The sequence below is a fragment of the Chiloscyllium plagiosum genome, unplaced genomic scaffold (assembly GCF_037043375.1).
Source record: "Chiloscyllium plagiosum isolate Xiang-an unplaced genomic scaffold, Cpla_swu_hap1 HiC_scaffold_39, whole genome shotgun sequence".
In the NCBI taxonomy this organism is placed as follows: domain Eukaryota; kingdom Metazoa; phylum Chordata; class Chondrichthyes; order Orectolobiformes; family Hemiscylliidae; genus Chiloscyllium; species Chiloscyllium plagiosum.
Window position 1 is genome coordinate 4889486 of NW_028270177.1, and position 16185 is coordinate 4905670.

At 43.2% G+C, this 16185-nt stretch overlaps 1 protein-coding gene across 1 annotated transcript in view; it reads right to left on the bottom strand.

Annotated features, from left to right (window-relative positions):
• Window positions 1-16185, bottom strand: part of adamts7 (ADAM metallopeptidase with thrombospondin type 1 motif 7) — a 199327-nt gene that overhangs the window by 94223 nt on the left and 88919 nt on the right. Inside the window, exons 15-16 of the mRNA XM_043677125.2 lie at window positions 15578-15822; window positions 8507-8648 (exon numbers count right to left, since the gene is read on the bottom strand). Of these exons, the coding sequence (XP_043533060.2) occupies window positions 8507-8648; window positions 15578-15822 (387 nt within the window). The remainder of the gene's footprint in view (window positions 1-8506; window positions 8649-15577; window positions 15823-16185) is intronic.

Here is a 16185-nt window from a genome sequence, read left to right on the forward strand (position 1 = left end):
AAGGGCTCAGAGTACACTCTCTGTCAGTACTCTGTATCACCAATTGAGGGGTGCCACCTCAGATGAGTCTGATCGACTCTGCAAGATGTGGGAAAGAGAGCTGGGTGTTGAAGTTTCTTCAGAGGCATGGGAGGATATTTGGGAGAATGCAAGGAAGATATCAATTTTCAATAGGACCCATGCTTTACAGTTGAAGATTCTCCACAGGGTCCACCTAGCCCCAGACCGTTTGTCAAAATTTAAACCAGGGGTATCTTCAGCATGTCCCAAGTGCAAGGTCTGTACAGGTACTCTTACCCATTATCTTTGGTCTTGTGACAGGCTTCAAACATATTGGAGTGCTGTGGTGGGTGCAATGGAGAGGATTTTAGGTATAGGGGTGAAGAAGGACTCTATTTCTCTCCTTTTGGGCCTACCCATTGTATTTCCTCCAGACTCGCATAAGGCAAAACTCTTTAATATTCTTACATTCTGTGCAAGGAAGAATATCTTGCTAGGTTGGATATCAGAAAACCCCCCAGGCCTGTCGGGTTGGCGGAAGATTGTTAAATATCAGAGCATATTCCCCTGGATTTTCTCTCAAATATGGTACACCACAAAACTGAGAATTTTTACAAGACATGGCAACCCTTTTTGAAATACCTGGACACAGATTTATCTGCCACACTGACAAGGGCTTTTATATAGTCGTAACAATTGTGTTTCTTTATTAGATTAGATTACTTACAGTGTGGAAACAGGCCCTTCGGCCCAACAAGTCCACACCGACCCACTGAAGTACAACCCACCCATACCCCTACATTTACTCCTTACCTAATTCTACAGGCAATTTAGCATGGCCAATTCACCTGACCTGCACATCTTTGGACTGTGGGAGGAAACCGGAGCAAACCCACGCAGACACGGGGAGAATGTGCAAACTCCACACAGTCAGTCGCCTGAGGTGGGAATTGAACCCGGGTCTCCGGTGCTGTGAGGCAGCAGTGCTAACCACTGTGCCACCATGCCGCCCATCATGAGTCCAATATCCAGGGAGGAGGAACTATGAATGTATGAGTGTTTTGTTTGGCTGGGCTGAGTTATTACTATTTATTTGTTTGTTGTTAGGTATTTATTTAGTTAGTTAAATAACCAGTTTAGGTTTTTTTTTAATTTTATACTTCTCTATATATGTTTATACATTCGTATAGGAGGGTGGGTTGGGGAATTTTTTTTATTATTTGGTTTAGTTTTGTACTGTTTTTGTACTGTTTTGAATTGCATTGTTTTGTGTTTGTTGTAATATTTAAAATTCTATTTTTTCTTAATAAAAATATATTATAAGAAAAGATCATGCACCAGGTTATAGTCCAATGGGTTTATTTGGAAGTACTAGCTTTCGGAGCGCTGCTCCTTCATCAGGTAGCTGTGGAGCAGGATTATAAGGTCCTGATGAAGGAGCAGTGCTCCGAAAGCTAGTGCTTCCAATAAACCTCCTGGACTATAACCTGGTATTGGGTGATTTTTAACTTTGTCCACCCCAGTCCAACACCAGCACCTCCACATCATTTTCAAAATGTGAATACCTCTATATTTCTATTGCAGTTGTGGTTTCTTCAACTTGTTCAATTATAGCAGAGCCAAAGGCCATTCGGCCCAACTGCTCCATGCTCTTGTTTATAAACATCAACATATTGAAACTAGGAGCAGGAGTAGGCCATTCAGCCCTTCAAGCCTGCTCCGCTATTTAACATGGTCATGGTTGGCTATTTAACTCAGTCGAGAGTGTGGTGCTGGAAAAGCACAGCAGGTCAGGCAGCATCCAAAGAGAAGGAGAATCGACATTTTGGGCAAGAGCCCTTCATCTCAATCCTAATGAAGGGTTCTTGCTTGAAATGTTGATTCTCCTGCTCCTCGGATGCTGCCTGACCTGCTGCGCTTTTCCAGCACTCCACTTTCGACTCTGATCTCCAGCATCTACAGTCCTCACTTTCTCCCATTCAATTCAGTCCCCCATTCCCCTGTTCTCCCATTACCCTCTAATTCCTTTAGTCCAAAGAACTGTAACTCCTTCTTGAAAACATTCAATGTTTCAGCCTCAGTTGTTTTCTGTGGTAGAGAATTCCACAGGCTCACCACTCACTAGGTGAAGACTTCTCCACATCTTAGTCTTAAATGGCCCACCCTGTATCCTTAAACCATGCTCTGCATGTATCTCCTCCTATATCACCCCATCAGCATATCCTTCAATTTCTTTCCCCCTCCACCTGTTTGTCTATCTTCTCCTTAAACACATTCATAATATTGTAGTAGCAGGTTCCACATTCTGAACACTCTCTGGTGAGATGTTTAGATCACTGTCTTTCCTCAATGTTCATTCCAGAAGAACAGTTAGAACCTTCACTTTGTCAATGGAGTTGAAGCCAGTTAATCACAATCTTGCTTTCTGTTCTCACAGCCTGCTTTATCACTTTCCTGACTCCTCAGGGAAGACTGGAAGGCTTTGTCCACAGCTCTCTTCTTCCTTGTGCCCTGATATACACTTCAGAGGGTGGAAGGACTGGAGGAGGCTTTCTAGTGGGCAAATGAGTTCTGGACAGTCTGTCCTCGGAAGGGGACAGGAAGAGATGGGTGAGAAGGCACTATATTGCCTCTCATTCCAAACCTTCATCCTCAGGGAGCTGCCTTGGTTGTCATCTCACTATTGTGAGGAACCATTTCAAGGTTATGCACTCCACTTGGAGTCAGGACAGTTTTACAACCATCTCCATAGTGATATACAAAGTTAGTGAAGTAAAATATCTCAAATTTTGTTTGTGCATGTGTGTGCACAGTGAATGTGCGAGTAGATTAGATTCCCCACATTATGGAAACAGGCTATTCGACCCACCAAGTCCACACTGATCCTCCAAAGAGTAACCCATCCTGATCCATTCCCCAACCCTATATTTACCCCAGACTAATGGACTTAACACTATGGGCAATTTAGCATGGCCAATTCACCTGACCAGCACATCTTTAGATTGTGGGAAGAAACTGGAGTACTCGGAGAAAACCCACGCAGACGAGAATGTGCAAACTGCACACGGATAGTCACCCGGGTGGGGTGACTATCCGTGTGCAGACAGGATGCCAACTAATGGACTGTTTCAGAGAACATTTCTGAGAAACATGCACTAAACAACTCCATTGCCCTGTGGCCAACACTTCAACTCCCCCTCCCACTCCGCCAAGGACATGCAAGTCCTGGGCCCCCTCCACCGCCAAATCCTAGCCACCGGACGCCTGAAGGAAGAACACCTCATCTTCCACCTTGGGACGCACAGGCCACATGGTATCAATATCGATTTCACCAGTTTTCTCATCTCCCCTCGCCTGACCTTGTCCCAGATCCAACCCTCCAACCCGGCACTGCCCTCTTGAACTGTCCCTCCTGTCCATCTTCTTTCCCACCGATCCACTCCACCCTCTGCTCCAACCTATCGCCATCACCCCCCACCTCCATCTACCTATCGCATTGCCAGCTACCTGCCCCCAGCCCCATCCCCCCCTCCCATTTATCTCTCAGCCCCCTTGGGCCACCCCATATTCCTGATGAAGAGTCATGTTCGAAACCTCGGCTCGCCTGCTCCTTGGATGCTGCCTCACAAGCTGTGCTTTTCCAGCACCACATGTTTGACACATTGTGTATGTATGTATGTATGTTTATGTCTGAGTTTGTGTGAGAGTGAATGTGTGTGTGTGTGTGTGTGTGTGTGTGTGAGAGAGAGAGAGAGTGTGAGAGAGAGAGAGTGAGACAGTGTGTGTATGTGGATATGTGGGTGCGTGTTAGAGTTGTATGTGTGTGTGAGAGTGTGTAAGTGTTTGTGTGTAAGTGAGAATGAGTGTGTGTGTGTGTGAGTGATTGTATGTATGTGTGAGAGAGAGAGTGTGTGTGTGTGAATATGTGCGTGTTTGGGGATCTCTGTGTGAGACTGTGTGTGTGTCTGAGAGACAGTGTGTGAGACTGTGTGTGTATGTGTGTGTGTGAGAGTGAGTGTGTGTGTGAGTGTGAGTGTGAATGTGTGTGTGTGAGAGAGTGAGTGTGTGTGTGAGAGTGAGTGTGTGTGTGTGTGAGAGAGAAAGAGAGAGGGTGTGCGTGTGTTTGTTTGTGGTGGGTAAATATCTTTTCTTCATTAAAGTGCTGTGAATTAAAACAAATCCTTTTAGGTTAGGAAGTGATTTCAGTGTTTCTCTAGTATGTAACTAGGCTGGTGAAATATTTTTAAGGCTAACGTATGGTTCTTCATTAACAATGGAGTCAATGGTTGTAGCTGAGGCTACGGTCAGATCAGCCAATGTCATATTGAATGGTGGAACATGCTTGAGGGGCTGAATGGCTTCCTCCTGCTCCTAATTGATATATTTGTATGTACCCCAATGGCAGCAGAATGAAAGTAAGTTACCCAGACATCCCTGTGGTTTCTATAATAGAGATAATCAAATTTAAGGTGAACAGTGCCAAGCTCTGTCCTGTAATATGGACCAAACAACAACATTCACCTCTCCTGTTGTTTTCACCAAATCTCACACTGCTTGATGCCAATGATATCATGTATGCTTGAAGAGTAGGAATTGCTATAATGTAAGAAATTTGTACACAGCAAGATTCCGTAAATAGCAAAGAGGTATTGACCAAATCAATTGCTTTCGTGAAGTTGAGTGGGTGATAAATGTTAGCTCAGGAACTGGGGAGAACTCCCCTCCTTCTCTCTGAAAGTGGCCAGTGATCACATGTCCTTGGGAGGGCTGCATTGTTAATGAAATGTGAACTATGCCAGAAATTCATAGAGTCACAGAGTCACACAGCATGGAAACAAACACTTCGGACCAACCAGTCCGTGCCAAATATAATCCCAAACTAAACTCGTCCCACCTGTCTGCTCCTGAGCCATATCCCTCCAAACATTTCCTATTCATGTACCTATCCAAATGTCTTAAACTTCGTAATTATATCCACATCCACCACTTCCTCAGGAAGTTCATTCCACATGCGAACCATCCTCTGTGTAAAAAAATTGCCCCTTGTGTCTTTTTTAAACCTCTCTCCTCTCACTTAAAAATGTGCCAGTCAAAAGTGAGGACTACAGTTGCTGGAAATCAAAGTCTAGATTACAATGGTGCTGGAAAAGCACAGCAGGTCAGGCAGCATCCAAGGAGCAGGAAAATTGACGTTTTGGGAAAATGCCCTTCATCGGGAATAGAGGCAGGGAGCCTCCGGGATGGAGAGATAATGGGGGAGTGGGGGCTGGGGAAAAGGTAGCAAAGAGTACAGTAGGTGCGTGGGGGTGGGGATGTAGGTGATAGGTCTGAGATGAGCGGATAGGTGGGAAGGAAGATTGGCAATTAGGACAGGTCATAAGGATGGTGCTGAGTTGGAAGGTTGGAACCTTACCCCAGTTCCAACCTTGCAGCTCAGCACCATCCTCATGACCTGTCCTACATGCCAATCTTCCTTTCCACCTATCCACTCCACCCTCCTCTCTGACCTATCATCTTCATCCCCACCCCCACCCACCTATTGTACTCTTAAAAACGTGCCCCCCCTCGTCTAGAAATCCCCCATCCTATGGAAAAGACAGCTACCATTCACTCTATCTATACCCCTCATTATTTTACAAATATCTGCCAGGTTGCCTCTCAACCTCCGATACTCCAGTGAAAAAAGTCCCAGCCTTTCTTTATAACACAAACCTTTCACACCCGATTCTGGTAAATCTCTTCTGAACCCTCTCTAGATTGATAATATTCTTCCTTTGGCTAGACGACCAGAACTGCATACAGTACTCCAGAAGAGGTCTCACCAATGTCCTGTACAACTTCAACATGACTTCCCAACTCATACTCAAAGGTCTGAATAATGAAGGCAAGGGTGCCAAACACATTTTTAACTGCCCTGACTCTATGTGACTCAAACTTCAAAGAATTATGTACCTGCACCCCTAGGTCCTTCTGTCCTACAACGCTACCCAATGCCCTGCCATTAATTGGATAAGCCCTACCCTTGTTAGTTGTATCAAAATGCAATACCTCTCACTTATTCAGATTGAACTCCATCTGCCATTTTTCAGTCCATTGACCCAATTGATCATCTTAGCAATGGTTTCAGAGTCTGAGGGAGCTGAGGTTCATCAGCGGGACAAGGCACTATTCCACTACACCTTAGCTACATGTGACAGTAGTTATAATAAATTCAAATTCTGGGTCTTGGCTGCAGATGGAATAACAAAAAAGGACTAAGAGTGCACGAGCTATTACGTGACTCTGAAAAAAAAAGAGATCCCTAATTCACTCCATAATTTCTCTCTCCTTAACCTGCAATCAATCAGTTCCTGGCTCAGTAAACATCCAAATGTGTTTCTGGGATCCAAGAAGTATCAACTTTGCACCAGAGGCAAAACATAGCTTGAGGTAGCTCACCGACAGCTATTGGAGATGGGAGGGAGCTTAGGATTGGATAGCATACTGCTCCCGACCTGACCCTGGATCTTAGCGCTGAGCTGTAGGCTCCCCACACACTGCCTCCTTATACAGACTGGAGTTAGGGCACTACTTGGGCTGGGAGTCACCCAAAGTACACTAGGCAGCACTTATTTTACAAACCATTAAAATAAATCATTGAACAGAGCTGAGAGTTTGAAAGAAAGAATGTTTGAAAACAGACTATCAGCTAAGAGTTAGTGGGAGAGCCAGACTTAACACTTTGTCAGCTCAGCTAGGTTGTGCTGATTCAGGGAAAATGTACATGACTCGAGAGCTGCAGAAACACAGATTGTTACATTCAAGTAAATTCCACAAAATACCACAGGATGTTTTACCATGTAAAAGATGCTGCATCCACACAAGTTGTAGTGACTGAATGTATTGAAAAAGTGATATTTGCTCTCCTACACTGCTGAGTTGAGTGGTTAAACTTCTCCTTATGGACAGCACAGTATAGTATCACCTTGTTAGGGCAACTGAGCCACACATGAATGTTGGAGCCACTTCTAAGGCAGAATTTCTTCACTTCATTTCTCACTGGGTGTTAATCAGAGTCATTACCAGTTTAGGTCAATCCTAGTTTTGCATTGTATAAGTGAGTTGTATTTCCTTACAGCACTCACCAATCTTGACAAGAAAAGGTGATAGACACGACATAGTCTACTACCCACCTTCATAGTATGTAACCCTTTATACCAACAACTCCTGTGGAACCGGAGCTTTCAGGTCTTTACCTAAATAAAGCTGTTATGCATGTGGAATGATGCCTGAAATCCCAGGTCTAAGGATCAGCAAAACCAAACCAACAGCCTGAGGGGATTGATTGTGAGAGGGATTGAAGTTGCATGTTCACTCACATTTGTTGAACAATACTGAACTCGGTGTGTGGCCATTTCGATTGGTTAGACTCATATAGTCATACAACATGGTAACAGACCACTCAGTCCAACTAGTCCATGCTGACTATGCTTTGCCCTGTCTGCGCTCGGCCCATATCCCTCCAAACCTTTCCTATTCATGAACTTATCCAAATGTTTTTTTAAGTGTTGTAACTGTACCTGCATCTACCACTTCCTCTGGAAGTTCATTCCACATACGGACTACTGTCTGGGAAAAAATGTTGCCCCTCATGTCCTTTTTAAAATCTTTCTCCTCTCACCTTAAAGATATGGCCCCTAGTTTTGAATTCCCCCACTTTAGTGAAAAGATCAACTTATCTATGTCCCTCATGGTTTTATAAACCTCAATAAGGTCACACCTCAGCCTCCTACACCCCAGTAGAAAAGGTCCCAGTGTTTTTTCATCTATTTTAATAATTCAAACCCTCCATTCCTGGCAACATCCTGGTAAATCTCTTCTGAGCCCTCTCCAGTTTAATAATATCCTTCCTAAAACGGGGCGACCAGACTGCACACAGTATTCCAGAAGAGGCCTTAGTAAGGTCATGTACAATCTCAACATGACATCCTAACTCCTATACTCAAAGCTGTGAGCAATGAAGGTGAGTGTGCTAAACATCTTCTTAACCACCCTGCCTACCTGTGACGTAAATTTCAGAGAATTATGTACCTTAACCCCTAGGTCTCTCTTCAACATTACCCAGCGCCCTATCATTAATTGTATAAATGTTGAGAGTGTAGTGCTGGAAAAGCACAGCAGGTTAGGCAGCACCCGAGGAGCAGGAGAATCGATGCTTTGGGAAAGAGCCCTTCATCAGGAATCTTGCCCGAAACGTTGATTCTCCTGTTCCTCAGATGCTGCCTGGCCTGCTGTGCTTTTCCAGCACCCATACTCTTGGCTCCAGCAACCACCCACTCGGCTTTGAGCTCCAGCATCTGCAGTCTTCACTTTTTTCCTCATTAATAGTATAAGTTCTGCCCTTGCATGTAATACCAAAATGCAATACTTTAGTGCTGAAAGGCACTACACAAATGCAAGTCTTTCCCATTTCACAAAATGTGGGAATTGGCCTTGGCTGATTTTGGGGAAATGTTGAGGTCCTTACCACCACCACAGGTTGCACTGCACTCCGTCCACAAGCCGTATCGCCAGAAAAAGTCCGGCAGCTGAATTTCATTCTCATGATCCAGATCACGTCGAACGGTGTATTCAAAACGCACCCCAGGGTTTGTCTCCTGAAACAGCAGCTGTTAATAAATTAATAGAAAATTTGTGTTTTTTAATGTGTAAATTAATGAACTGGAACGGGGAAACTTAGTGATTTTTGGTGTAACTTGTGCTGTTAACCAGGCATCTGCTGGAACCCATGAATTTCTGGACATTCCTTTGAAAGCATTAAGTATTGATTTGTCAGATATATAGTCAAATTATATATATTATATATATATTAGACCATGTAACGACTGTCAATTGTTGTAAAACCTCCATCTGTGTCACTAATGTCCTTCAGGGAAGGAAACTGCCATCTCAACCTGGTCTGGTCTACACGTGACTCCAAACGCACAGCAATATTGTTGATGCTGAACTGCCCTCTGGGAAATTAGAGATGGGCAACAAATGCTCTTATATCCACATCACATGAATAGATAACAAAAAAATCAATTAGAACCAACACCAGAGGGATTTGTGTGGTTCAATGGATAACTGTCTTGCTGCTGAAGGCGATGGACCCTTGGAATGTAACACTCTCGACTGATACTGAGGGAGTGCTATATGGTTAGAGGCACTGTCCTGTGGATGAGACGTTGGACTTGGTCTGTCCTTTTAGCTGGATGTTAAAGATTGTGCAACACGATTTTGAAGAAGAGCAAAAGGAGCTTTCCCAGTGTCCTGATTAATATTTATCGCTCAACAGACATTACTGAAACAAATTCTCTTGTCGGAATTACTGTTTTCAGGGACCTTACTAAAGTTCCTTAACCAAATACAAGTTTCTTGTTGGTTGATGTGTATCTGTAGATTTACCATTTGCCTCTTCATTCAGTCTGTGCTGATTTGGAACTTGGGATCAATTCAATGGATTCAAAGTCTAAAAAATACACCAGGAGGTCAATGATACATTTCCTGGCTTGCCTGTAGATAAATAACCTCAGCTGCGAGTTGGATCCTTACCACTTTCTTTCATGTTCTTTGGCTAAGAGAGAAAGACAAGTAAAACATTTCCGTCTCCAAACTGGTGTCCTGTGACCCAGTCCCATGTTGTGAATTTTCTTCTGGAAAGAATTCAGTCAAAGATGATGCTTTCTGTGGTTGAATAGACTCATTGTCTGTGTAGGGCAGATTGGGCAGGTCACATATGACGACTTGTCTGTCAAGTTAGGAAAGCTGTGAAACTCATAGCCAAATACAGATTGGTGACTTCAAGAGAGAGAAAGAGTGTGAGAAACTAAGTGAGACAGAGAGCAAGAAACAAAGAGAGAGGGTGAGTGAGAGACAGCAACAGTGAGATGGCAAGAAAAAAACTGAGAGAGAAAGAAAGCAAGTTGGGCCAGAATACAAAGGTCTTTAATATTTTCAAACAACACATTGAATGATGATTTACAAACAGCACAGAGAACAAGCAGACTAGCTATAAATCAGCCACAGCAGTTTGCATTTCCATAAAACTTGGCAACAACTAAGAGCACATGCTGTTTTACTCTCTCAGTCATATTAAAATACAAGGAGCAAAGAACTGACCTCACTACTGTCCAACTACAATCACTCATGTGGCAGAATGTGCATTCATACAAGGGACACAACATTATAGAAGAAATAGGAGCAAGCTAGAACATGTGACTCCTTGAGCCTGTTCCACAATTCAATAAAATCCAAGCTGATCCTGAAGCTTGCCCTTATCTTCATGCCCTGTCCTAATTTCCAAAGGGACAGGGCTTTTTCAGAGAATGCTAACTGATACATTGAGCTTATATCAAAGCAGGCAAGCTTCTGTTGATTAACACCAGTGTCCCTTAGCATCCACATTCCTGATGAAGAGCTTATGCCCAAAATGTCGATTCTTCTGCTCCTTGGATGCTGCATAACCTGCTGTGCGTTTCCAGCACCACACTTGTTGATTCTTAGCTTTTTTTAGTTCATTTAAACCTTAACTTAGGAGGACAGGTCACACAGATTCTATTCCCTCAACTATTGAAGATTAGGGGTGATCTAATTGTGGTGTTTAAGATGATTAAAAGTATTGATAGGGTAGATGAAAAGTATCTATTTCCTCTGGTGAGGGTGTCGAGAACAACAGACCACATAAGAAGCAAGAGGCTACCTAGAGAAAGGGTTGGTCCACTAAAGGATAAGAAAGGAAGGTTGTGTGTCGAACCTGAGAAAATGGGTGAGAGTCTCAATGATTACTTTGCATCAGTGTTCATTGAGGAGAAGGACATGATGAATGTTGAGATTAGACATAGAAGTTTGTTTACTCTAGATCACGTTAACATAAGGAGGGAGGATGTGTTGGGTAGGCTAAAGAATATTAAGGTGGTCAAATTCGCAGGATCAGATGGGATCTATCCCAGGTTACTGAGAGAGGGCTGGGACCCTGACAGATATCTTTGTAGCATTCTCAAACATGGGTGAAGTGCCAGAGGACTGGAGGGTTGCTTATGTTGTCCTCCTGTACAAGAAGGGCAGTAGGGATATTCCAGGTAACTACAGACCAGTGAGCCTGACATCAGTGGTGGGAAAGTTGCTGGAGAAGGTACAGAGGGATAAAATCTATTTATATTTGTAAAAGAATGTGCAACATGGCTTTTGTGCGGGGGAGATCGTGCCCTACCAACTTAATAGAGATCTTTGAGGAAGTGACCAAGTTGATAAATGAAGGAAGGGCTGTAGATGTCATATACATGGACTTTAGTAAGGCATTCGATAAGGTTCCCCATTGTAGACTAATGGAGAAAGTGGAGTCACATGGTGTGCAGGGTGTTCTAGCTAGGTGGATAAAGAACTGGTTGAGCAACAGGAGACAGAGAGTAGTAGTTGAAGAGAGTTTCTCAAAATGGAGAAAGTTGACCACTGGTGTTCCACAGGGATCAGTGCTGGGGTCACTGTTGTTTGTATAATACATAAATGATCTGGAAGAGGGCATTGTTTAGTCTGATCAATAAGTGTGCAGATGACACGAAGATTGGTGGAGTAGCAGAAAGCATAGGGACTGTCAAAGAATATAGGAGAATATACATAGATTGGAGAGTCAGGCAGCAACCGAGGAGCAGAAAAATCGACGTTTCGACTTTCGACTTTCCTGATGAAGGGCTTTTGGCTGAAACGTCGATTTTCCTGCTCCTTGGATGCTGCCTGACCTGCTGTGCTTTTCCAGCACCACTCTAATCTAAACTCTGGTTTCCAGCATCTGCAGTCCTCACTTCTGCCTCGATAGATTGGACAGAGAAGTGGCAGATGGAGTTCAATCCAGGCAAATGTGAGGTGATGCATTTAGGAATAATTCTAGAGCCAACTATACTTAAACGAAAGAGCCTTGGGTAAAGTTGACGAGCAGAGAGATCTGGGAGTTCAGGTCCATTGTACGCTGAAGGTGGCTGCATAGGTGGATAGAGTGGTCAAGAAGGCATATGGTATGCTTGCCTTCATTGGACAGGGTATTGAGTATAAAAAATGGCAGGTCATGTTAAAATTGTACAAGACATTGGTTCAGCCACATTTAGAATACTGTGTACAGTTCTGGTCGCCACATTACCAAAAGGATGTGGACGCTTTGGAGAGAGTGCAGAGAAGGTTTATGAGGATGTTGCCTGGTAAGGAAGGTGCTAGCTATGAAGAAAGGTTAGGAGTAGGTTAGGATTGTTTCCAATAGAAAAAAAAGAGATTGAGGAGGGACCTGATTGAGGTCTACAAAATCATGAAGGGTAGAGACGGGTGGATAGAGATAAGCTTTTTCCCAGAGTGAAGGATTCAATAATGAGAGGTCATGCTTTCAAAGCGAGAGGTGAAACGTTTAAGGGGGATACACACGGAAAATACTTTACACAGAGGGTGGTAGGTGCCTGGTACGCATTCCCAGCAGAGGTAGTAGAGGCAGGCATGGTAGATTTATTTAAGGTGTATCTGGATAGATGCACGAGTAGGTGGGGTGCAGAGGGATACAGATGCTTAGGAACTGGGCGACAGGTTTAGACAGTGGATTTGGATCAGCTCAGGCTTGGAGGGCAGAAGGGCCTGTTCCTGGGCTGTAAATTTTCTTTGTTCTTTGTTCTATAAAAGTTTAAAATAAGGGATCAGTCATGCTGTTAGGAAGGAGTTCCTGAATTCTCTCCCCAAAAACCGAAAGTCTGTGATTTCAAATAAGCCTGTTGGTGTTGTGTGATTTTTGACTTGGTTCACCTAGGTCTAACATTAGCACCTCCACAAAAGGTTATTGAGGTTGGGGGTGAGTGGGTCAATTAATATTTTCGAAAGTGAGGTAGATGGATTTTTCCTCAGGCAAGGGGTAACATACCCCTGTCCTTGCAGACTATACGCCTGCTCTCTCATGTGAGAGAGACAACAGGGTGAATTTAACCTGAGGGTCACCAGCCTTCAGGCAATGTTGTGAAGGTAGAAACTTCATGGTGATCTTAGCCAGTACAGAATTCAACCTGCCTGTTGGCAACACTCTGCATCACAAACCAACTGACCAACTAACTCAGCTATTAAGGGATAAGGTGACGAGATAGAATTCAAATACAGATCAACTTGAATAGCAGAACAGATTAAGAAACAGAATGGCCTCCTCGTGTTCCTTAAACAGCAGATCACCACTGTCCATCTACAATCTGTGTAACTAACTAGGAAACTAACTAACTGGGAAATATGATTATTCTAACTTCTTAATTGGCGCACTTTGATATTCAAAGAATATGTATCACTAATATGTTTTTAAACTAATAACTTTTGTTTCCATTATAAATTTTGCTGTCTATGTTTACAATACAAATTAATGGGGAGGCAATGACTTCATGGTATTATCATTAGACTATTCATCCAGAGACTCAGGTAATCATTGAATCCCTACAGTGTAGAAACAGGCAACAAATTTTCCCAACAAATCCACACCGACCCTCCGACGAGTAACCCACCCAGAACCATTAACTATTAGTCTACATTTACCCCCGACTAATGCACCTAACCTCCACATCCCTGGACACTATGGCAATTTGGCATGGCAAATTCACCCAATCTGCACATCTTTCGATTGTGGGAAGAAACCGGAGCATCCAAAGGAAACCCACACAGACGAGGGGAGAATGTGCAAATTGCACACAGAGAGTTGCCCAAGGCTGGAATCAAACCCAGGTCCCTAGTGCTGTGAGGCAGCAGTGCTAGTCACTGAGCCACCCGTGCTGTCCCTAAATGTAAAAAATATCATTCTGCAATGTTCTGGGGACCCAGGTTCAAATCCTGTCATGGCAGATGGTGGATTTTGAACTGAATAAAACAAAAGAAAATCTGTGATTGAATGAAAAATCCATCAGGTTCACAAATTTCCTTTCAGGAAGGAAATCTGGTCTGGGCCTACATGTGACTCCAGACCCACAGCAATGTGGTTGATTCTCAACTGCCCTCTGGGCAATTAGGGAATGGACAATAAATACTGACCTGACAAGCAACGTCCATGTCCTATGAATTAATTAAAAACCAATGGCCTATGTAAACCAGTCACACCATGGTTACGCACTCTCACCATTAGAAGCACAGTCTGATCACCAGTTTCCATTAGAACTGGTGAAACAGAAATTTCTAATCTAAACATTAAAGATGTATGATTTTAAACTAAGCACTCAACTTCAGGCACTGAGATTATCTTTCAGTCACCAGCAATACTACAATGAAAATGACATGTGATCTTAATTTAGGTAGTGCAGCATGGGAAATTGACTGGTAATATATTAAATGTGTTCATCATGCTGCCCGTAGCTGAACACTTCACCCACAGATGAAACTTCATAAGTTCCAAAGAATGTAGTTTAAACCTCATCATCCTGATGCAAGCTCATTTTTGTCCTGATTTTTCCTGACCAATGTTACTAGAAATCCACAAATTACAAGAAGAAGTGCATTTGCTGCTCTGACTGCAACAACATCATCGATCTTTTTATACAAAACCATTTTTGTGGTTCAATTCTGCTCTGATTGCCATTCATCGACCACTGACAGAAGTGCAACTGTGCTAATACCAGACAAAACAGAGGTTAGGTTTTGTTGTGATGTCTCACAGTCAAAGAGCACACTGGCTCCCACAGGAGGCATGGAGACTCGGTGAGCTGTCAGAGACTGTCTGACAGCCTTTGGAAACAAATATAAGCAAAGACTCAATTTCTTCAGGGTCATAATTTCTCATTTTTCAATTTTTTAGAAGTTTACAAACTATTGCAGTTTCAATTAAAACATCATGTTCCAAACTGCTCAGGGTTTCTGAGGCCTCAGCTTGGAAAATGATTATGCATTCAGTACCGCTGCTTATCCAAGACTACAAGGTCTTCTCACCTACACTGATGCTTTCTCATAATCAACAGCATTTGCTGTTGTTTAATCTCTTGTGTTTTGTACTATCCGTTCCAAACATCCTCTCCCCAGCTTCCTTTGCATCAACATTTACATCAACAAAACCTCAAGGACAAGATTCTTAATTGCAAAGAAAGAAGATTAGGTTATTAATCTTTCAGGAACATCTCAAAGCTTTTGACATGCACTGAGCTACTTGAACATTGCTCAATAGATAAAAGTGGCAGCTGTTTAACACAGATGCAAAACCAACCAGTTCAATTTATTCTTTCCCTCTTTCTCTGCTGTCGATGCCTGGCCCTACGATTCATGAAGCAAAAGGGACCCTGGACTTAATTATAATTAAAGGCATTGCGTGTAAAAGCCAGGAAATTATGCTGAATCAACATAAAACACGAGCTTAGTCCCAGCTGGAATATTGAGTCTAACTCTGGCCACCAGACTTCAGAAAGGAAATGAAGGCTTTGGAAACAGCACAGATGAGGTTTATTAGAATGGTTTCAGGGGATACAAGTTCATACTAATGACGAGAAATTGGAGGAACGCAAATGGTTCTCTGTGGAGCAGGGATGGCTAAAAGGATATTTGATAGCTGTAAATCCTAAATGAAATGCAAACCTACCTGAATCCACACTGGCTCCTTGGTAGGACCAGGTGATGTGAGATTTTCCAGGTTCCCAGTCCTTTCATAGGTGAACGTTGTCCCAGCCACTTTGTAGTCCCCATTCCACTGAATTATCCAGCCACCATTTAAGAAATACTTCTCGGGATCATCACTCCGCAAGGCCAGGAAGTTCCCAGCTTCTGCGACCTCCTCAATTCGAATCTCACGGGCACCTTCAGGAATCAGCCCAATATCCACGTAACCTGAAATAAATCAAAATGCGGAGTCAACCTGTTTATGCAACCACGTTCTCAACTCTGACTGGACATAGTCCTGGAGGTTTCATTGTAATTTCTTGCCTCCAACAGGAGTCAAATAGCTTTCCCAAGTTCCAGCATTTCTGTAACTAATAAACAGAAGAACACAGAACATTGAACAATACAGCACAGAACAGGCCCTTTGGCCCTCGACGTTGCGCCGACCTGTGATCTATTCTCAGCTCGTCCCCCTACACTATCCCAAAATCATCCATGTGCTTATCTAAGGATTGTTTAAATCTCCCTAATGTGGCTGAGTTAACTACATTGGCAGGTACGGCATTCCACGCCCTTACCACTCTCTGTGTA